Genomic DNA, 22,300 nt, shown 5'->3' with positions numbered 1-22,300 from the left:
CTCCTTCTTTGTTTTTGTATTTTGTTTTTATTAAATTGATTAGGTTTTGTGTATTGGTTGCCTTTTGTTTAAACTAATTTTCTTAGCTTTGATCTAATTTATATGCTTAGGGTTAGGGTCTTAGAATTAATGATTAAATATGGTTAGAATTAATAGATTAATTTTAACAATTTTCTTATTTGATTTTTATGTTACATCAAATTATCAAGATGTTCTACACATGTATTCTTTAATTATCAACTTTAATTTTAATTTATAATATTATCAAGATTGTATTAATTTTAGATTTATCAATTGTTTAGTACGTTTTTTAAAAAAATTATCAATTTAAAATTCAATTTGGAATTATCAATTTAATTTAGTTTTAGGAAGAAATCTTACTCCTTATTTTAGTGAGATAATTATTTACACTTGATAATTTTTTTCCTTTATCTTTATTGAATCTATTAAAATATATAATTATTTATACATTTATTTTATAAACTTTTTTATAAAGCCGTGCAACGCACGGGCTTATTACTAGTAATCAAATATAAACAAGTGATTCTTGCAAAAATCCAAAAACTTATTATATAAATTTTATAGATTGATCTATCAATTTTTAAATGCAAAATGGAAAGGTAATATTAAATTTTTTTTATTATTATTATCATTTTATCATTATTGTCTCAATCACATTTATTGCCGTGTGATTCTTTTTTGCTGAATTATTGCCGTGTGATTCTAATATCACGTTGTTTTTGGCATTGAATGGTTGAATGTTTAGCCTTTTTCTTATTATTATTTTTACAAAATATTTATTTTTAACTGTAGTTAGTCACAATTTAATATTTTATTAAAAAAAGATAGCTACTGTAGCTACTGTTCAAAAAAAAAAACAAAAAAAAAAAAACAAGACTAAGCGGCTCAAACAATAAACCAAAATGGAACATGGTCTCTTTTTATATAATTAATAGATTATTTTTTATTCTCAACCGGTTAAGAATTTCTACTACAACTTTACAAGGTGGGTCAAGCTAATCAGAATGAACCTCAACCAGTAAGGTATTTACAAGGTGGGATTTTTGACTTTTTCAATCCATATAGCGTTTTCTGGAATAGGTGAATGACATAATAATAATAAAAGAAAGGGAAGAAGACAAAACCTAATAAGGGGTGACTGGGGTGGGTGGTAGATAGGGCATTTATGTCAATTTACAATACTTAATTTTTTTTTAACAATAATTTACAAAACCTAAATAATCACCTTCTACATCGACTCTACCCTCCTACTCTCCTAGAATAAGGATAAGGCCTTTGATTTAGAAAGAAAAAGAGGCCAGCTACCATCGAATTTCTGAATCATACTTATATACGTCTCATAATGTTATTATATCTATTTTAACAACTTATCTTACAATAAATCTCATATCTTAATTTTTATTTTAACATATAACTTATTAAAATAATATAAATTATCAAATCAAATAATATAAAAATGTGTTTCTCTCTCATCTCTCTCTTTCCTCTCTTCCTTTCATCTTTCTCTCTCTCTCTCCAACAGACCCACGCAATCAGCAATTACCAAATCCAGCACACCCACCACCACCACCTACCATCAAAACTAGCAAGTGCCAACTTCGTTCCAAATTTTTTAGCTATAAGAACCCAAGCGTTGTGGTACGTTGGTGCTTTGAGTTTCTAAAATAACAAATTAGGAGTTTTAAAACTCCAATGCTAAATGCTAATGCTCTAATATGTTGACTCTAAATTTTTCCACTTGACAATATTTGAACCCATGACTTTTTGATTTATAGTAGTATATTCATCGTTCTAACTCCCTAATATACCTGCAATTGCCAACCATACCAATTTTTGGATTTTAATTGGAAGCAATTCCTCTTACTTGTCCATGCCATGAAAAATACTTTTTTCGCTAGAAAAAAAAAAAAAAAAAAAAAGTTTCCAATGTGGACTTATGACCCCACGCCACATGACGATAATAGTTAATACCATATGTACCGCCAGGACCTTGATGAGGCTATTTTCGTGAGCACAACATATCGTTGAAGTGTCATTGCTCAAACTGTTCAAATCCTACCAAGCATCATATGAAACAATATAATACTCCTACTACCAAATCACACCCCAATATGGTTACCATAAATAATACTTGTGAATATTATATGCACATTTTTGGGCAAGTACATTATATATGCACATGAGAGAGAGAGAGAGAGAGAGAGAGCCAACAACTTACCCCTTGCTGGTCAGGGTCACATTCTAATTGCCCTTACTTTGAGGGACTTAAACACAACATTAGTACTAAAGGCAAACAATTTAATCTTTGTTAGCCAGGGTCACATTGCATCCAACCCCTTCAAATGAGGTCAAGAAGACTAATAACTTAACCCCTATTGGCCAAGATTCACCACTTTACACTATATTTAGTCCAAAGTTTCAAATAAAAAAGAGGTTCAGAATATATAATAGGCATAAATGCACTTTTAGTCTCTATATTTTGACTTTTTTCCATTTTGGTCCCCATATTTTAATTTTACCACCTTTAGTCCCTAAACCAATTAACGCGTGTTATTTTCATCCTTTCCGTCAGTCAACCGACGGAAATAGCTGAGGTGGTAGCCGAAGGAATTAAAATATTATAAAAAATGCCACATCACCCATGACACATCAGCATATAAATTTAAAAAATTAATTTATTAATTTTAACTAAATAAAAAAATAAAAACATAATTAAAAACAAAAATTCAAATGAATTAAGATCTAAAAGTGCATTTAACAAGAACAACAACCCAAAAATTTTAAAACCCAAAAAATTAACATAAGATCCAAACCTGAACACTATTCTCAAACCGGCCGCACACTTTCATCTCAAACTCAAACTCTATTCTCTCATCTCAAACTCAAACTACACGGCCACACACTATTCTCTCATCTCAAACTGTCTCTTCTCTCATGGCTCATACCCGAGCTGTCTCTCCTCTCATGGCCAATCCATCTCATAGCTGAAGACCCACGGAGAAAAGCTTTAACACAGATCTAATATGAGTAAAGAAATGTAAAGTAGAATCAAATCGAAGAAAAAGAAGCTAAAAACGAAAGAGAGCGAGGGATCTAGAAGAATCGGACCAGCATATTGCACTTGACGAGATCGAGAGGAGTGACAGCCATGTGAGTGAGACCACAGCTGAGAATACCGCCGGTGGTATAGGCGGCGTAGAAGGTCGGCGAGTACATCTCAATCTTGCCAGGCTCGCTCGGCGCTAGAACCAACGACGAGCAAATCTGCTTACTGAAAAAATCAAGCCCAAAACAAATACCCAAACCCAGAAAATCAAACCCAGTACATCAAACCCGAAAATCAAACCCAGAACGGCTGTTGTTGTGAGCCGAATTGGCTGGGTTTTTCTGGGTTTGTGTGTTTGTTTGATTCAATGACCCGAGTTGGCCAAGTTCGTTGATTTTGTTATTGATTGTTTGAAATAAACTGGGTTTTGTTTGAGTTTTTGGGTTTCTGGGTTTTTGAGTGTTTGAGATTTTTGGGTTTTCTTTGATTTTATGATTTTGGCTATGAATCTTTGGGGAAGAACGAGAAAAACTGTTGGGTTTTCAGCATTGGTCTTTGTTCTCTTCTCAAATTTTATTGCATTATTGATTTGATTTTAAGTGGGAAAGGAAGTTGATTTAATTTTGAATTCGTGTTCTTGGGTTTGATTTTCTGGGTTTGTGTTCTTGTATTCATAGGCATTTGATTTTATTGTTTTTAATTCTATTTTTTCTTTTTTTATTTTGTTAAAATTGACAAATTATTTTAAAAAAAATTAAATGCTAATCTGGCAATTTTTATAATATTTTAATTCCTTCGGCTGCCACCTCAGCCATTTCCGTCGGTTGACTAACAAAAAGGACGAAAATAACACGCGTTAATTGGTTTAGAGACTAAAAATGGTAAAATTAAAATGTAAGGACCAAAACGGAAAAAAGTCAAAATATGGAGACTAAAAGTGTATTTACGCCTATATAATATCTCAAGTTACATAACAATTATAACATCATTGTATCATGAAAATCAGAGTCAAGATTACAAAAAAACACTTGAAACACATCATTATAAGATGAATGTCATACTTATATTGTTCAAGATTATTAAAAACCTTTTAAAAAAATACTTTGATTCATTTGACAGAAAACACTAAAGTTGCTTGACCCAGAATTGGTTTAGGAAAATATAAAGTGGTACTTCAATTACTTTGATATATAAAGTGGTTCATTGCCTTTTAATCTAGTGTAAGTGGAGTTTGAACTCCAATTTTGTATTTTAACCAAAAAAAAAATTTCCAATTAGCGTGCGTTTGGATTGCGTTGGGGATTAAATTTTTTTGCATTTTGCTGAAAAAATGGTGGGTCCCACGATATTGTTCATGTACTTTTTGGTATTATTCATGGGTCCCATTATACTATTTCAACTAATTTTTACATTTATCTACAGTACTTTCAATAATAAGTTTTTAGTTTTAACAAAATAAGCAGTATCCAAATACACCCTTAATCTAACACTATTGGAATTTATTTATTTATTTTTTATAATCACACTATTAGAAATTTTGATTATTATGTATCTTCCTCATTTCATTCAATGAAGTTATATTATATGCTTTCATGACCATTTTCTCTTCTCTTCTAGTCCTTTAATCAAAAGCAACGAACAAAATTGAACCCAACACATTTCAAGCGTTCACTCGTACGATTGCACAATTAGCAACGGTCATACCAATCATAACCTGAGGGTTTGTTTGGATACCGTTTATTGTTGAAAATTGAAAACATTATAATAAAATAATTTTTAAATGTGCAAAATAGTGCTGCGGGACTCAATTTTAAAGTTTTTTTTTGGTAAAAAAAAGTACATGCGGGTCCTGTGAACAGTGCATGGGATCCACTAAAAACGTTAAACGCTGAAAACTTCCAGTTTTCAGCATTATCTAAACGTGCACTTAGTACTGAACATTTTAATGCTCCAAATTCAACGACTTTTATCCATTTCTCTCTTTACTCTTTTGTTAGGATTAGAGCTGGGACTTGTAGTTAGGGGCTGATTTTGTTGCTCGCCGTATTCAGCAGTTTCAGTTTTTGACTCTACTAGTCTACTGCTTAGCCACTAAAGATTTTTGTTTAAAACTTTTTAAAGAGTCAAGTTGTTTGTTTTGGGTAAAATAGGTTAATTAGGCTTAATTTTTTTAGCTTTGTTATCGGTAATTTATGTTGTTAGGTTAATTTTTTTGGGTTTGTATATTTTGTTTTAAATTTAATCTATTAATTTTTATGGCCTTTAAAATGTGAAAAATGATAAAATTATTAATTTTTTATAAATTAATAATGTAATGAGTAGTTATTAATTAGTAAAAAGTAATATATACGTGCGAACTAATAAAAATTTACTATCTAGAAAAAAAAGTCTATGACTATGAATAGTTGTTTTTTTTTCTCGTTAAAACCCCATCCACTATGAATGGTACTGTTAAAGTAGGGTCCAAGTAAGCACAATTATTAAAATGAGTAGCTATTAATATACTGATATTTAAAGCGTTCACACTTACCTCTCCAAATAAGTGGTGAATAATGTGTGGTGAATTGCGTGATGCAACTTCAAGAAGTAATCCACAAAAGCGTCTGGCTTCAATAAAAAAAGAAAAAAAGCAAGAGTAGTTGCCCTGGCTCCTTCTTCTAAATCATTGTTTATTCATCTTTGAATTTCGCAAAGCCGACCCGGACTTCTTCCTCTCTCCCTATTATATACAGAGAAACGATGAAAACAATTACAACGCAGCTCACTCCAAACAGCCATGGGTTTCTTCAAGGCCTTTCTCTGCTTCTTTGCTCTCCTTATGTTTTTGCCATTCCTTTCAGTTTCATCCACAGTTAAGCAAACTTACATCGTCCACATGAAACACCAAGACAAGCCTTTCCCTTACGCCACTCACAATGACTGGTACTCCTCTCAGCTCCGATCCCTCTCTGATTCCGATTCCTCTCTCCTTTACACTTACACCGATGCATTCTATGGCTTCGCTGCCAAACTTGACTCGAACCAAGCCGAATCACTCCGCCGATCTGATTTAGTCCTCGGTGTTTACGAAGACACCCTCTGTCCTCTTCACACCACTCGCACACCCGAGTTCCTTGGCCTACACACCGAATCCAGTCAGAACACTCATTTCCTAGAACAAGCCTCCCACAACGTTATTATCGGTGTTTTAGACACTGGTATCTGGCCCGAGTCTGAAAGCTTCGACGATTCGGGTCTACCTGAGATCCCGAGCCGTTGGCGAGGCGAGTGCGAACCCGGACCCGATTTCAGACCTACGGTTTGTAACAAAAAACTCATCGGCGCACGAAGCTTCTTCAAAGGTTATCAGATGGGCACAGGTGGACGATTCTTGAAGGAGGCCGTGTCACCTCGCGACCAAGATGGTCATGGGACCCACACTGCAAGCACAGCAGCCGGGTCTCCAGTGACTAATGCCAGTCTCTTCGGTTACGCGATTGGTACAGCGCGTGGGATGGCCACTCACGCGCGCGTTGCAATGTATAAAGTATGTTGGAACAGTATGTGTTTTGGATCTGATATCCTTGCGGGTTTGGATTGGGCTATAAACGATGGTGTTGATATTCTTTCACTCTCTCTCGGTGGCGGGCCCGTTGCGTATTTCCAAGATCCCATCGCAATTGGAGCCTTTACAGCGGTTGAAAGGGGCATTTTTGTTTCTTGCTCAGCCGGGAACAGTGGGCCCATGCCGGCCACCGTAATCAATGCAGCTCCGTGGATAATGACAGTTGGAGCGGGGACTTTAGACCGAGATTTCCCTGCTTTTGTTTCACTCGGGAACAAAAGACGATTCGCCGGTGCGTCTCTATATAGTGGACAAGGAATGGGGAATAAACCGGTTGGTTTGGTTTATTTGAGAAACAAACGGAGTAGCTTGTGTTTACCCGATTCACTTGAACCGGATTTGGTTCGTGGGAAAGTGGTTGTGTGCGATAGAGGGGTGAACTCACGCGAGGAAAAAGGAGAGGTTGTACGCGACGCGGGTGGGGTTGGGATGATACTCGCGAACATGGCCGCAAACGGTGAGGAATTGGTGGCTAACAGTCACTTATTACCAGCTGTAGCGGTGGGGTGCAAAGCAGGGGATTTGATCAAGAAGTATTTGAGCTCTGATCGTCATCCGACGGCTCTGCTGACTTTTGGCGGGACCGTGTTAGATGTACGGCCTTCTCCCTTGGTCGCAGCGTTTAGTTCAAGAGGGCCCAACAAGGTGACCCCATATATCTTGAAGCCGGATGTGATTGGGCCTGGGGTTAATATCTTGGCTGCTTGGTCTGAGGATGTTGGGCCTACTGGATTGGACACAGACACTAAGAAGACCCAATTCAACATCATCTCAGGTGTGCTACTTTTTTTTGTTTTTACATAGAAGTGTAGAACTTTATAATTTAAGCTGACTTGACTTTCATCAGACCCCACCCTCTTAAGCTGACTTTCTTATATCAATTGGTAGCCCCGTGTGAGGCACATAATAATGAAAGAAAGGAAAAGATAAGATGGAAAACTTTAAAAAAAAAATAGTATCTAATTCACAAATCATAGGCGTGCTTTGCAATTTACAAACCTACCAATGGATAAATCTTTTAATTTCATCACCTTAGAAAAATTATTTCGTCTCAGGTACTATTTCTTCTGTCTTTGCTTTTGTTTTTACATACAAGTATAGAACTTTCTAATGTTAAGCTGACTCGACTTTCATCAGACCCGAAACTCTTAAGCTGACTTTCTTATATCAATTAGTAGCGCCGAGGCACGTAATAAAGATATTAACCAATTGAATGACCAAAAAGCAAAGGTCTTTTGGTTTAAACTGCTACATCCTCCACTCAATTAGATCCTTTTTATCTATTCTGAATAGCATTGACATTCACTCTATATCACTCTCAATTAAAAACTGTTACATCTAGAGCTCTTTGCCTAAGTGAACAGCCCATAAAATTGCTTAGAACAGGGGAAACAAGAGGCATCATCCTTGTCCCAGTCATGTAAGATTTCTACAAATTTTATCTACAGGCCACCTAAAGAGGAATCTATATTTAAATTTTTGGTGTCCTTATTAAACGTCACATCAGTAAATTCTTCTTTGCTCACCGGGTCTTGCTACCATTTAGGTAGAGGATTCCCCACTAAAATTCACAAATAAACATGTCATGCAATTGGCAATACATAAAATACACAGCGGTATTTTTTAGATACATAAATCTAACTGTAGTTGTACAGCGGTACTTTTTAGATACATAAGTCTAACTGTAGTTGTAACAATGTTGGATAAACAAAAATGGGGTGTAGTTAAGTGATAATGTTGGAGAAGGGAATTTGAGATTAATGTTAATTCTAAATGAGAGGCAAACTTATGATCTTTGCATGTGCGGCTTCTTATTTAGTTTTGGTGAATTCAAAGCGACCTATTGCATCCTAAAAAACAGTCCTCACATTCTAAGCAATCAAAATTGATTTAAACAATTGCATAGAAGTAGAAGCTCTGCTATTGTGTTTAATTTAGCATAGGCTAAAAATAGGGAAGAGAAACGTTATTAGGTGTTATATTTCATTGGATACACATTGTAGCTGATTCATATAGGATTTTGAAATCTTACATATGCGGTCCACTATTTTTGTTTTGCTCACCCTCATAAGTAACAATAAGCATTGAAGGATCCTCCTAGCATCTCTCAACTTGCTATCTTGCTGGGCAACTCTTTATGTTGCTGCACTATAGTATCCCCTGCAATCCAAAGCAATATTGGTCAGATTACATATATTTTAAAAGAAAATCTATAGGTAAATATTCTTTATAAGTCTGGAAGCAGGATTGATAATTTAAGAGTGAATTAATAAAAATCTTGGCAAAGTAACCGAGTGAATGGTGGAAATTTTCCAATTACCAAACCATAAAGGACATGGATATTTTGACTAAGAGATTAAATTTTATAAGGATGGGGTGTAAAACATATGTTTTACACTTTCCAATAAGTGATTGTCACATCAGTATTTTACTTAAAATTCAACCCATCCTACCCCACATAATAACATCTCAATAAATTCCCAATTTGGTTGGATTTATATATGGGTATTAGAATTGATTGTGTGTGATTGTGTTTATTCTTAAATATGTGATAAGATGATGTAACATGTTGGGATTGGAGAGATAAAACATGGGTTTTACACTATGTCCTTATAGAATTTAATCTCTTTGACTAAATACTCTGCTCTATTTAAGGAATATGTTGCTTCCTACTTTTTTTTTGATAATCTATGTTGCTTCTTACTTAGGAGTTGGAGCGCATGACAAGTATTGTTTGATTTATATTTGATTTTAGTCATGAGCAGTAGTTAATATAAACAAACATGGACACCCACACACGCATGCATATTGGCCAAATTCCTTGCAGTACAATGGTGCAGTTACAGTGTCTATAGGATGAAGACCTAGACTATATTTAAACTTCTTTCATAACAACTATTTTGCAACCTGATGATAACCATCACAAGAATTCAAAACTCTTCTACTATATATATTCATACATTAGCTTCACTATCTAGAGTACATCATGGAACATTTAAATTTAATTATCATCAAATCAATACTTAAAAAAAGAAGGAATGCATCTAGAGTAGCAAACCAGTTAGGTGACACTAAAAAGGAAGTCACAGTTTAGGAGTCATCCTATGCTTCAACCAACACAATTATGGCTTATGGCATTAGCAAATCATGGTTTAGGTTGAAACCAATAGTCGCACTTGATTTTCACGAAGCTAGATCACTCCATTTGACAACTACTTAATGGTTTTCACAAAGCTAGATCACTTTATTTGACAACCAGCTTGAAGGTTAATGTGTACAGATTTCATGAATAATTTTTCCGCAATGGAACTTTGGCAAATATGGAAGGAAGCGAAAATGAAGATGAAACTTTAGGCATTCAATACCATCAAATTCATCAATTTGCAGAGAAAGACTAATAAATTCAGACATAGGTGGTTGAAAGAAGGATATCTAAAACAAGAATGAAAAATCCATCTGAAAATTTCAGGGAATTGTGTTTTGGAGGAATTCCCAGCCTTGAGATAAACCTGTCATCAAACACGTAGAAGGTTTCGCTACTGCCTACTGGATTTGTGAAATGAGTATTGTTAGAAATAGAGAGAAATCAATCAAACCGTAGAGAAACTTAGAGAGAGAAAACACCGACGCCACAAACCAGCCCTCTGCTCCCATCATGCCAAAAAGCCACAATCCCTGCAGAGTAAATGAAACAGCCCTCCCCTTAGATTAATTTCACACGGTTTTTTTCTTTTTCTTTTTTAATCTTTTTTATACAGGTAGTTAATATCATTGAATTGCTATAGGTACATCAATGTCTTGCCCGCATATAAGTGGATTGGCAGCACTATTAAAAGCAGCTCATCCACAATGGAGTCCAAGCGCAATCAAATCTGCCCTAATGACTACTGCCTACACTCAAGACAACACCAAATCCCCTCTCCGAGATGCTGCAAGAGGAGCACTTTCCAACCCATGGGCTCATGGGGCCGGTCATGTAAATCCACATGAAGCCCTCTCTCCAGGCCTTATATACAATATCTCAATTGAGGATTACATCCCCTTTTTGTGCTCCTTGGACTACACGGTTGATGAAGTCCAAACCATTGTCAAACGCTCCAATGTTACGTGCTCGAGAAAATTTTTCAACCCTGGTGAACTCAATTACCCATCATTCTCCGTCTTGTTTGAAAACAATGGGGTTGTTCAATACACTCGGGTGTTGACGAATGTCGGTGCTCCTTGGTCTGTTTATCACGTGACTGTTAATGCGCCACTATCGGTGGCTGTGACAGTAGAGCCTCCAACACTTTTTTTTGGAAAAGTAGGGGACAAACAGAGTTACACTGTTACGTTTGTGGCAAAGGGAGTAGGAGATGCGTCCAAGTTCGAATTTGGGTCAATTGTTTGGAGCGACGGTCAACACCAAGTTAAGAGCCCAGTTGCTTTTCAATGGACAATTGTCAGATCAGACTCAGAGTCAATGACGTTTTGGGGTTTGTTTTTCCTTCTCTTTTGGGTTCCACTAATGTCATTGGGTTTGTTGATCTATTTTAGGTGTGTTCGTGGCCATGGTAATAGATGGCTAGCAAGGCCACTTCTTCCCTTGCTTGATTTATAGGCGGTTTACTTAGATTTTGGTTCCGCGAAAATAAAGAATTTAAGACAGGAATAGTTTTTTTTTTTTTTTTTTTTTAGAAATCTTCACGGAAAGGTTTTTGTTGTACATAAATAGTAATCTTTATTACAGGAAATAAAATGTGTTATATTTTGTAATGGAGGTTTGGCTTTCTTTTGTTTTAAATATACAATGGCAAGTGGTAGTGGATTTTAATCCTCACATTTTATTTAGTTAGTGGGTGATATGACAGTCTCTCATCGTCAATTAATAATAAAAAATGGACAAAATTTAGCTACAAAATTAGTTATAGTCTAATGCTACAACTTTACTTAATAAAATAAATATTACTACATATTTTGAAAATCTAACTGTTGAACTGCATGTTCTTTATGCTCTTAATACACATGATAAATTTTGTATCAATTAGATATTATTTAGTATATGAACTTTAAGCCAGGGCCGGCTTAATAAGTGATGCAATTGATGCAATCGCCTAAAGCCCCCAAATAAAAGAAGGCCCCCACTGGTAAAAAAAAAAAAAAAAATTATATATATAATATATTTATCTATATATTTTAATTTAAAAAAATTTAAGCACTTTTGTTGGTCAATAAAATGCATTAAAAAGGCTCCATTATATCCTAAAATGTAGAATATTAAAAAGAGAAAAAACAAAAATAGTCAAACTTCAGCTAATAAAATTAAATTTTAGGAGACAAATTTATTAACTCATTCTTGAAATATGCTAAAATCAAAATAAATATCAGACAAATTCATTAATAATACAACGTAATTGTCTTGAAATATGCTAAAATAGAGATTATAAATTAAAAAAAAAAAAAAAAATCTCTCTATCTCACAATGATTAATACCCATAAAAATAGCGTTCATGTTAGGTTATTGTGAAAGTAATGTTTATGTGAGGTTCATGTGAAAGTGATATAAACGTAACATTACTCTAATCACAATTTGGCACAACAACCTTTCTTAAAAGAAATTATGAAAAAAGAAAAGTTTGTATAGGCACGAAATTAGTAACAATTCCTTAAATAAAATACAAAAAATCAACATTGAAACCCTGAACTCACTTCATACACTTTGGACACCATATATTCTTGTAAATCTACGAAATGATTTGTCTTTTGATCAATTTTCATATACTATATAAAAAAAAAATGTTATGGTATTACATATAAAATCGGCTATACCTACAAACTCAAATCAATTCACTAAAGATGCAAGCAAATATAAAACAACGTGTAACATTAGATTGAAAAGTTAAAGGTCATTTAGTTTCTAATAATAGAGTTAGTTTTACTGTTCTGTATGTGTAATACTTTTAGTGGATCTTAACTTTTTATACTTTTTAATATGATTAGTTTAGGCACTAATGTTGGTTATCCTTATAAGTAAGTATATATACTCTGCAGTTTATCAAAAAAATAATGTCAACCCGCCCAACCCACCTAACCCATCGAGTTGAAAACACCAAAATTTGTAACAAATTTTGTCGGATTTAGACTTCAGTGGGTTGGTGGCGGATTGGAATTTTCCCACCCGCTAATGGAGATTGGATAGAATATTGGCCTTTACCTACCCAATTCGATCCGTGCACAGCCCTAGTAACACTACAATAATAATAGTAAAGTCTTCTAATAATAATAATAATACCGGTGGCGGATTGAATTTTCCCACCCGCTAATGGCGGATTGGATAGAAATATTGGCCTTTACCTACCCAATCCGATCCGCGCACACCCCTAGTAAACACTACAATAATAATAGTAAAGTCTTCTATTTATAATAATAATAATAATAATAATAATAATAATAATAATAATAATTAGTACAGTCTAGAAATCTCAAACATTAGACTTATAAAAAATATTATTATAAAAAATATGTCACACAAATGAAGATATATATATGAGTTAAGTTCAAGTTACACCCGATATAATTCTAAACAATATTTCATGCCAATCAGATGTTATTTACCATGTGATCCATAAAATCGTATTTCATGAATTACACTAGGTGTAACTTGAACCCAACAATATATATATATATATATATCATCCTATTCTTAAATATTAATGAACACACAATCTGTCTTGTTCACTACATACGTATATGTAAATATATATTAAAAAAATCATTTTGCATTAAAATTATGCCCAACGACAATATTTCATAAAATAAATATAAATATAGCAATACAATATATTATCATATAGCAATAGTACAAAAATGAACAACAAAATTTTAATAAACAAAAATTATACATAAAAATAATAAAAATAAATCTGAAATAATAAGACAGTTACACGTGTTTTCTTGAAGGCTAAAAAAGAAAATTAAACAAAATAATAACAATGGTAAAAGAATGACGATGAGAGAGAAGAAAATTTACTCCTGTAAGTTCACTTCAGCAATTAGTTAAGGAGATAATGGTGAACACAGACAAAAAAATAGATTAATGGTCTCATTTGTTTGTTATAGATGGTAGGAATTTGTTATGGTTGTCTTGGAATGATAGGCCTTTTCGTAATAGATTTCTAGTAATGTTGTTTATATTTTTTTAAAAATATAATAAAAAATATATAAAAATATGTATAATATTATTCAAACATTCAAGTTTAATACACCGTAACAAAAGTGCCCACAATTTTGACTTTTGGTTGGAATGACAATCGGCTCGGCTAGCACTCGAGGCTTCCTGGTAAGGTGGGAAAAAGTAAAATTATATGAGTCATTGTGCACTACTGAATTAAGGGTTGTGGGTTCCAGTTAGCTCAACTGGTAAAGTTTCTAATGGTTGTATAAGAGATCTAGGGTTCAATCCCCGCCTACACCAAAAACTGATTAGTGTCTTGGTCTGATAATAAAGAGCAATTATCAGGAGCAGACGCCATAGGTTGAAACTTTCTCAAAAAAAAAATTAAGGGTTGGCGGCTATAAAGTTTTGGACACTTGGAGACTTTGGAGTGCCCAACCAGAAATCTTAGGAACGATTTTGGAGTCTATTAGAGCATTAGCATCAGAAAATTTCAATTCTACTTTATTTTACCATTTTAAAAAGTCATTTTATCATTATACCATACCATTTTACAATACTTTCAGCATCCCAAAACTTTATTTTTATTAAAATATTATTTTTTAACTTTTCTTTATTATTTGTTTCCAACTGTTTTCAGTCCCATTTTCCTAGGCTTTTCAACATCCATTTTTATTCCTCTCTTTCTCTCTCAACCTCTAGCACTGGTTCAACACACAGAGCCACACACACACATAGACCCATGATTCATCGATCAACCTATCTAAACCCATCACCACACACACAGAGCCACACACACACACACACAAAAACACAAACCATCAAACCATCAACAAAGCCACACACACACAAACACAAACCATCAAACCATCAACAGAGCCACACACACACAAACCATCAAACCAGTTGGAGCCAACAACGGCCACCACACCTACCACCCAAGCCACCAATCAGCAAACCCAAGCTACCGATCAGAAACCCACGCCGCCGATTTGAAACCCAGGCCACCGATCAAAAAAATCATCACCGGAGCAAACCCATTCAAAAAAAAATCATCACCGGAGCAAACCCATTCAAAAAAAATCATCATCGGAAGCAAACCCATTCAAAAAAAATCATCACCAAAGCCACCAGTGGAGCTCGCCATCAACCGATCCCAGCCCACCGATCCAAACCCAGCTCGCCGATCCACGTTGATCCAACCTCCAAAATCCAAAACCCAGGGGATGGCGATGAAGCTTTAGAGATGAGAGAGTGGATGGAGAAACAGAGAAGGAAGAAAGAGAAGAGAATAGAAAAAATGAGAGAGATGAAAGACATAGGAGAGAGTTAGAGATAAAATATTAATTTTTTTTTTTACAATACTGCTACAGTGCAATTTTACATGTAGAATTGCACTATAGTAGTATTGCAAAAAAAATTGCAATTCCTAGGTTTACAATTCTCTGATAGAGATGGTTTTGAGGTTTGAAATGCCAAATTTCTCTTAAATTTGGCATTAACATTCTCTAATACAAATGTTCTTACTAGTATTGTTGTGAAAGAAAATAAAACTTTTTGGAGTGTAATAAATAAAACCAAATGGTGGGTGTACACTGTACAACATGTGAAATGGATGTCACCCGGCCTTCAGGAAAACAATGTCCGAAATTTGTAAGAAAGCCGATATGATTCATATGAAAAGCAAAAGGGGAGCTTTGGGTCACTACTTCTACCCTTACTGGACCCCATTAAATAATATCCCTAGAAACGCAATACAATCCTAACGGTCCAGAATGACTGGACATGAACCCCATATAAAAAAGTATAAAAGCCTAAAAAACACCAAACAAAAGAAGCAATCGAGCAATTCAAAAGAGATTCTCAAAAAAAAAAAAAAAAAAAAAGGAAAAGAAAAAAAACCAATTCAAAAGAGACACACCGCCATGGCTGTGGCAGTGGGGAGAAAAGCAGGGGATTTGATCAAAGAGTATGTGAGGTCTAATCCTAATCCAACGGCTCTGCTGACTCTTGGTGGAACATTGTTGGATGTGCGGCCTCCACCCGTAGTTGCAATGTTTAGTTCGAGAGGCCAATATGGTGACTTCGCAAATCTTGAAGCCGGATGTGATTGGGCCTGGTGTTAATATCTTAAGCTTCTTGGTCTGAGGCTGTTGGCCCACTGCATTGGACGCGGACACTAAGAAAACTCAATTCAACATCATCTCATACTATCTCTTCTATATTTGTTTTTGTTTTTAAACATTATTCATTTATTCTAATGTTAAGCTTTCCCAATATTCATCTTGCCAAGGAAAGTTGCCGCAGGGTTTTAGAACAACTTCAGACCCCACCTTTAAATCTAACTTTTTTTTGGTAAGATTTAAATCTAACTTGATTTTCTTGTACAAATCTCTTAGGCTGCGTTTGGTCAGAAATAAGGAGGTTAAAAAGAAAGGAGAGAAAGTAAAAAAAAGAAAATGAATAGGAGGGTTTGATTGGGAGGAAAGGGGGAGGAAATTTTGGTGGAGCCCAAGTATTTTCTTTTTGGACTCACCAAAACACAATCTCCTTAATTTATGGAGAAAATGGTGCAAAAATATTTAGACAAAAATTCCCATATCAAGTCCATTGTGTTTGTATTGCACGACTGCCTTTGTTTCCAATTCTTCTAAAAAAATTTGTTGCACTACTGCCTTTGTTTCCTATTTTTAAAATTTTTTTTTTTCTAACTGGATGTGCTGAGCTCCTTTATCTCCAATTCTCTCTCTCTTTTTTTTTTTTTTTTTGGTTAGTTCACATTTTTGTTTTCTAACTTGGATTGGATTTTTGATTGGTGTGATTTTTTTAATTGTTTATTTTTTTAACTGGATAATTTTTATAATAAGGGAAGATAAGTCAATTTATATAAAATTTTCGCCTAAGGCCCCCAATGTTGTTGAGTCGGCCCTGCTTTAAGTTTGTATTTTATGCATAATTTTAAACTACAAAAATTTGTAATTTAAACAATTTATTGATGACATAGCTATTAATTCTTAATTTTCTAAAAACTTTGCAAGCACAAAGAATATAAGAAGAAAATGTAATACTTAAGAATATTGAGTAAAATTGTAGTTTAAGGCTAAAACCAATTTTGTAGCTAAAAGTTGTCCATATAATAAAACTTAAGATTTATTTTAGGAAACACCTTATAACTATTGTGGGGGTGAAAGCCCAAACACGTATGTTGGGCCTTAGGCCCCATTAAAAGATATAAGTATTTTCGAGGAGGGGTAAAGGATTGAGAAAGGCTCCAGAATGGAGAATCACGTAAGGAACGAGTGAGGGAGTATAGTCCGAGGAGTATACACTCCTCGGACTTGAAGAATATCGGTCAAGTAAATATCTGGGCAGCTTAGGTGAACTTCCAGGAGGATCCAGTGATAAGGATGAACTCCTCGCACGTATGAAGATGATAAAAATAAGGAAATATCTAGAGAAAAAGCTGCTACCACCGTGTTTAATGCCCTGCAGCAACTTTTCTGACTGCATTTATGTGGAGAAGACCCCTGAACAGCGTAATCTCAGCTACCACCATTCATGGAGAACTGAAGAAGATACTTGATGTGACATGTACTCAAGTGAATGCTTAGATGGAGAACAAGTGTATGATGAAGATGATTTAGAAGAAGGCTATATAACTGGAAAAAGCCTCTGATGAAAGGAGATCGAAAAAAAGAGAAAAAAGAAGAAGAAGAAAAATCTACTGTAACTCCAAGAGCAACCTTAGTCATTCTATGTACAATTTGTCGCCTCAGACTTAAATTTATTCAAGTTCAGAGTGTTTTCATACTTGTTCTTTTGATAAAACATGGATTAATTGTTGTAGACTTGACAAACAGCCTAGCTCTTTTACCCACTCTCTACAAATTCTATTGTATTGGGCTTATTGGGCTCACGTTCCATCTCTTTTGGGTTCGGGTTACAAATCTTGACCCTACAATTGGCGTCGTCTGTGGGGAGAGCTTGAGCAGGAGTGAAAACAATGGTTGATGATGGCTGAACCAGGTTAACAACTAGCGGAGTCCAGGGCATCCCAACATGGTGATCCTTTCCTCAACCTCGAACGAAGAGGTGATCGTGAAGGAAGTGTACACACAATACATAATGAGAGAAGCCAGTTACGAGGCGATAGTCATATCTCCCATGCAAAGGCCAACAGGGACATGCAGCTAGAGACTGACTGGTTGAAGAGGGAGCTGCGCCATGCAAAAAAGAAACGAGCTTCCCCTGACAGTGACGTTTCTTCCAACGATGGAAGGGACATCAGTTACAAACGGAAGTCTCGAACTCCTCCTAGTGAGTCTTTCTCTTACGAAGAAGAGTTTCATAACGAGCGCCAGTTTAAAAGCTCGCCGCATAGGGGCGTAGGAAATGATGCTATGAGCAGAGCTTTAGACCAAATCTCCAAGTCTCCATTCACGCGTAGGATTGAAGGAGCAAGACTTCCTCGGCGTTTTAACCAGCCAACGTTCACCATTTACAACAGGCAAACTGATCCTATTGAGCATATGAGTTATTTCAACCAGAGAATGGCTGTTTATTCCAAGGATGAGCCTTAATGTGCAAAGTCTTTCCGTCCAGTCTCGGACCCATTGCAATGAGGTGGTTTGATGGCCTAAAGGCAGAATCCATAAACTCTTTCCATGAGCTCACTCAAGCATTTGGTTCATGGTTTGTAACCTGCAGGAAAGTCCCTAGGTCATTAGCTTCCCTTCTATCCCTGAGCATGCAAGAGGGTGAGAGCCTTAAAACATACTCCAACAGATATTGGGAGTTGTTCAATGAGATTGAAGGTGACTTTGATGACATGGCCATTAGTACATTTACGCTCGGCTTGCCATTCGAGCACAGTTTAAGGAAATCCTTGACTAGCAAACCTGTCACCAACGTGTGCCAGCTCATGGACCGGATTAATAAGTATGAAAGGGTTAAAGAGGATCAGCAGCAAGGAAAAAGAAAGGACAAGGTTATCCCTCAAGAGAGGAGGGATTTCAGGTCGGACTGTTACAGTAGCAATAAACCGCGTAGGGATTTTGCTGGGCAGCCAGAATCAGCAAACACCCAAGCAGTCAACGCAGTTTTTAAAGAGCCAGTGCATCAAGTTTTGGAGAAGATCAAAAATGAACCGTACTTCAAGTGGCCGAACAAGATGGTGGGAAACCCCGAAAGGCAAAATCATAATCTTTATTGCCAGTATCATCAGGATCATGGGCATACCACCGAAGATTGCAGGAGTTTATGGGATCATTTAGACTAACTTGTCTGAGAGGGTAAACTGAAGCAACTTTTGCATCATTCCAGTGGCCGAAGGAGTCAGGCGACCTCGGAGCCTCGAAGAGATGATTCTTCAAGACCCCCTTTGGGAACTATCAACGTTATCCTCGCCGTGCCAGGTAGAACAGGATCCTGGCCGACTAGAATAATGTCTGTGACCCATTTACCCGCAGGGGATGGCAATCAAGATTCGAAAAGGGCAAAAAAGGATATTCCACTGGTACTGGGCTTCTCAAATGAAGATAAGATTGGAACCATCCAACCGCATGACGATGCTTTAGTAGTTACCCTCAGAATTGGAGGGTATGATGTGAAAAGGGTAATGGTGGACCAAGGCAGTGGGGTTGAAATAATGTATCCTGGCCTCTACAAGGGGCTGAACTTAAAACCTGAGGACTTAACTCCCTACAGTTCTCCTTTGGTGGGTTTTGATGGAAAGATCGTTATCCCAAGGAGTCAAATACAGCTACCTGTGCAAGCTGGTACGGAGATAGTAGAGGTGAATTTTATTGTTGTGGTCGCCTACTCACCCTATATAGCGATCGTGGCCAGAGCATGACTTCATGCATTGGGGGCTGTTCTTTCTACTCTGCACCAGAAAATCAAGTACCCATCAGAAGGCAGGGTCTAGGAAATTTTAGGAGATCAGTCTGTGGCCAAGAAATGCTTGGTGGCTGCCATACAACATAAGCCCGAAACTGCGTCCTCGGCCTATCCAGGAAAAGACTTATAGCAGTTAAAACCCTCAGCAGCACCTATTGATAAAACAGCTGAGGAGACAAAATGTGAAAATTTGTTAAAAGTCACCATTGGGGATGATCCAGAGAAGTTTTTTCAGGTCGGCTCTCAGTTGCCACCTCAAGAAAGGGAAGAGTTAGTGGACTTTCTCAAAAAGAACATAGATGTATTTGCTTGGAACGCTTATGAAGCCCCAGGAGTGGATCCAGGTTTTATTTGTCATCACCTGAATGTCAACCCATTAATCACCCCTAAGAAACAGCCTTCTCGGCGCCTATCTAAGGAACACGCTGACGCGGTGCGAGAGGAAGTAACAAAACTCAAACAAGCTGGAGCTATCAAAGAGGTTTTTTATCCTGAGTGGCTAGCGAATACTGTGGTGGTAAAGAAGAAGAACGAGAAATGGTGAGTATGCGTAGATTTCACTGACTTAAATAAGACTTGCCCTAAAGATCCATTCCCTATGCCTAAAATAGACCAGCTGGTAGATGCAACTGTTGGCCATTCTCAGATGAGTTTCCTGGATGCTTTCCAAGGCTATCATCAAATACCATTAGAACTGGATGATCAAGAGAAGACTGCCTTTGTCACCCCTACTGGGAACTACCACTACAAAGTGATGCCATTTGGTTTAAAAAACGCAGGATCCACCTATCAAAGAATGATGACGAGAATGTTTGAGCCCCAATTGGGTAAAAGTATTGAGATTTACATAGATGACATGGTGGTAAAGAGTAAGATTGTTTCTGAGCATGTGAGAGATCTTGGAAATATTTTTGAAATTCTCAGAAGATACAAGTTGCGTTTAAATGCATCCAAATGTTCGTTTAGTGTGGGATCAGGCAAATTCCTGGGTTACATGGTCACTCACAGGGGAATTGAGGTCAACCCAGATTAGATAAAGGCCATCAACAATCTACAACCTCCTCGGAATCCCAAAGAGGTCCAGAAGTTGACTGGAATGGCTGCTGCTTTGAACTGATTCATCTCTCGATCAGCAGATAGGTGTAGGCATTTCTTCTCTCTTATCAATAAGTGGAAAGGATTTGAGTGCACTGAAGAATGTGCTTTGGCTTTCCAGCAACTTAAAGACTATCTATCTCGGCCACCAATCATGTCCAGTCCTGAGCCAGATGAAGTCTTGTTTGCCTACATTACTGTAGCTCATTATGCTGGAAGCTTGGTGTTAATACAAGTGGATTGTGGTGTGCAAAGGCCAGTGTATTATGTGAGTAAGTCACTGCATGAAGCCGAGGTTCGTTATTTGCCACTAGAGAAAGCTATCCTAGCAGTAGTGCTTGGTACACGAAAGCTGCCTCATTATTTCTAAGCGCATACAGTCGTTGTTCTCACCTAGCTCCCACTTAAAGCTATACTTCGAAGTGCTGACTACACATGGAGGATTGCTAAATGGGGCACGAACTTGGGGGCTTTTAACATCAAATACGTGCCTCGCACATCAGTCAAGGGCCAGATCCTTGCGGATTTGGTGGCCGAGTTTATAGAGCCTCATTTAGAAGAAGTAACGCCAATGCGGGACATGTATGAAAAATCAGTTGGTATGATTTCTCAACAAGGCCCCTCACATTAGGAAGTATACGTGGATGACTCCTCGAATCAGAAAGGTTCCGGAGTGGGGTTAGTGCTGATATCCCCTGAAAAAATCGTCATTGAAAAGTCCTTGAGGCTGGACTTCTTGGCTACAAATAATGAGGCCGAATATGAAGCTTTACTAGCGGGAATGACCATGGTTCAAAAGATGGGCGGAAAGGCAGTGGAGATGTTCTCGGACTCAATGTTAGTCGTTGGTCAAGTGAAGGGAGAATTTGAAGTTAAGGATGAAAGGATGCAGGAGTACTTAAGCTAAGTTAGGCATCTTCAATCAAGGTTTGAATCTTTCGCTTTACTGCATATTCCCAGAAGTGGAAACACACATGCGGACTCCCTAGCCACTCTAGCAACTTCCTCGGTGCAAGATTTGCCTCGGGTTATCCTCATGGAAGATTTGTACAAACCCTCGGATGTGAGAAGGGGGACAGCTTGGGTTCACCAAGTTAGGGCAGGACCTAGTTGGATAGATCCTATAGTTTTATTTCTGAAGAATGATACTCTGCTTGAAGAGAAAATAGAAGCTGACAAGATACGAAGAAAAGCCACTAGGTTCTGGCTGTCTGAGAACCAGAAATTATATGAACGTTAATTTTCAGGTCCATATTTGCTATGCATACACCCTGAGGAAACTGAATCAATCCTTAAAGAACTACATGAAGAAATATACGGAAGTCACACGGGAGGTAGATCCTTGACTCACAGAGCCATTACCCAAGGCTATTGGTGGCCAAATATGTAGAAGGAGGCCAATGAATACGTTAAGAAGTGTGATCAATGTCAGCGGTTTGCACCAAACATACACCAACCAGGTGGAACCCTTAATCCACTGTCC

General features: G+C 36.6%; 2 protein-coding genes across 2 annotated transcripts; both read left to right on the top strand.

Moving 5' to 3' along the window:
- Positions 1-5,625: 5,625 nt before the first annotated feature.
- Positions 5,626-11,418, top strand: LOC112006079 (subtilisin-like protease SBT1.8). Its single transcript, XM_024038376.2, has 2 exons — positions 5,626-7,446; positions 10,457-11,418. The coding sequence occupies exons 1-2, from the start codon at positions 5,844-5,846 to the stop codon at positions 11,269-11,271; spliced, it is 2,418 nt and encodes an 805-aa protein (XP_023894144.2). The 5' UTR covers positions 5,626-5,843; the 3' UTR covers positions 11,272-11,418.
- A 7,024-nt stretch (positions 11,419-18,442) lies between these two features.
- Positions 18,443-19,102, top strand: LOC136071179 (uncharacterized). Its single transcript, XM_065782161.1, has one exon. The coding sequence runs from the start codon at positions 18,443-18,445 to the stop codon at positions 19,100-19,102; it is 660 nt and encodes a 219-aa protein (XP_065638233.1).
- Positions 19,103-22,300: the final 3,198 nt, after the last annotated feature.

This window comes from Quercus suber, unplaced genomic scaffold (genome assembly GCF_002906115.3).
Source record: "Quercus suber isolate HL8 unplaced genomic scaffold, Cork oak 2.0 scaffold_292, whole genome shotgun sequence".
Taxonomy (NCBI): domain Eukaryota; kingdom Viridiplantae; phylum Streptophyta; class Magnoliopsida; order Fagales; family Fagaceae; genus Quercus; species Quercus suber.
Note: the sequence above shows the minus strand (reverse complement) of the source record. Positions and strands in the feature narration are given on the sequence as shown.

What these genes read in the sequence shown, in the direction of transcription:
- LOC112006079 (XM_024038376.2), top strand. Translation starts at nt 5,844, where the DNA reads ATGGGTTTCTTCAAGGCCTTTCTCTGCTTCTTTGCTCTCCTTATGTTT. An exon ending in CCAATTCAACATCATCTCAG is followed by an intron (nt 7,447 to 10,456) that starts GTGTGCTACTTT and finishes GAATTGCTATAG; the next exon opens with GTACATCAATGTCTTGCCCG.
- LOC136071179 (XM_065782161.1), top strand. Translation starts at nt 18,443, where the DNA reads ATGAGGTGGTTTGATGGCCTAAAGGCAGAATCCATAAACTCTTTCCAT.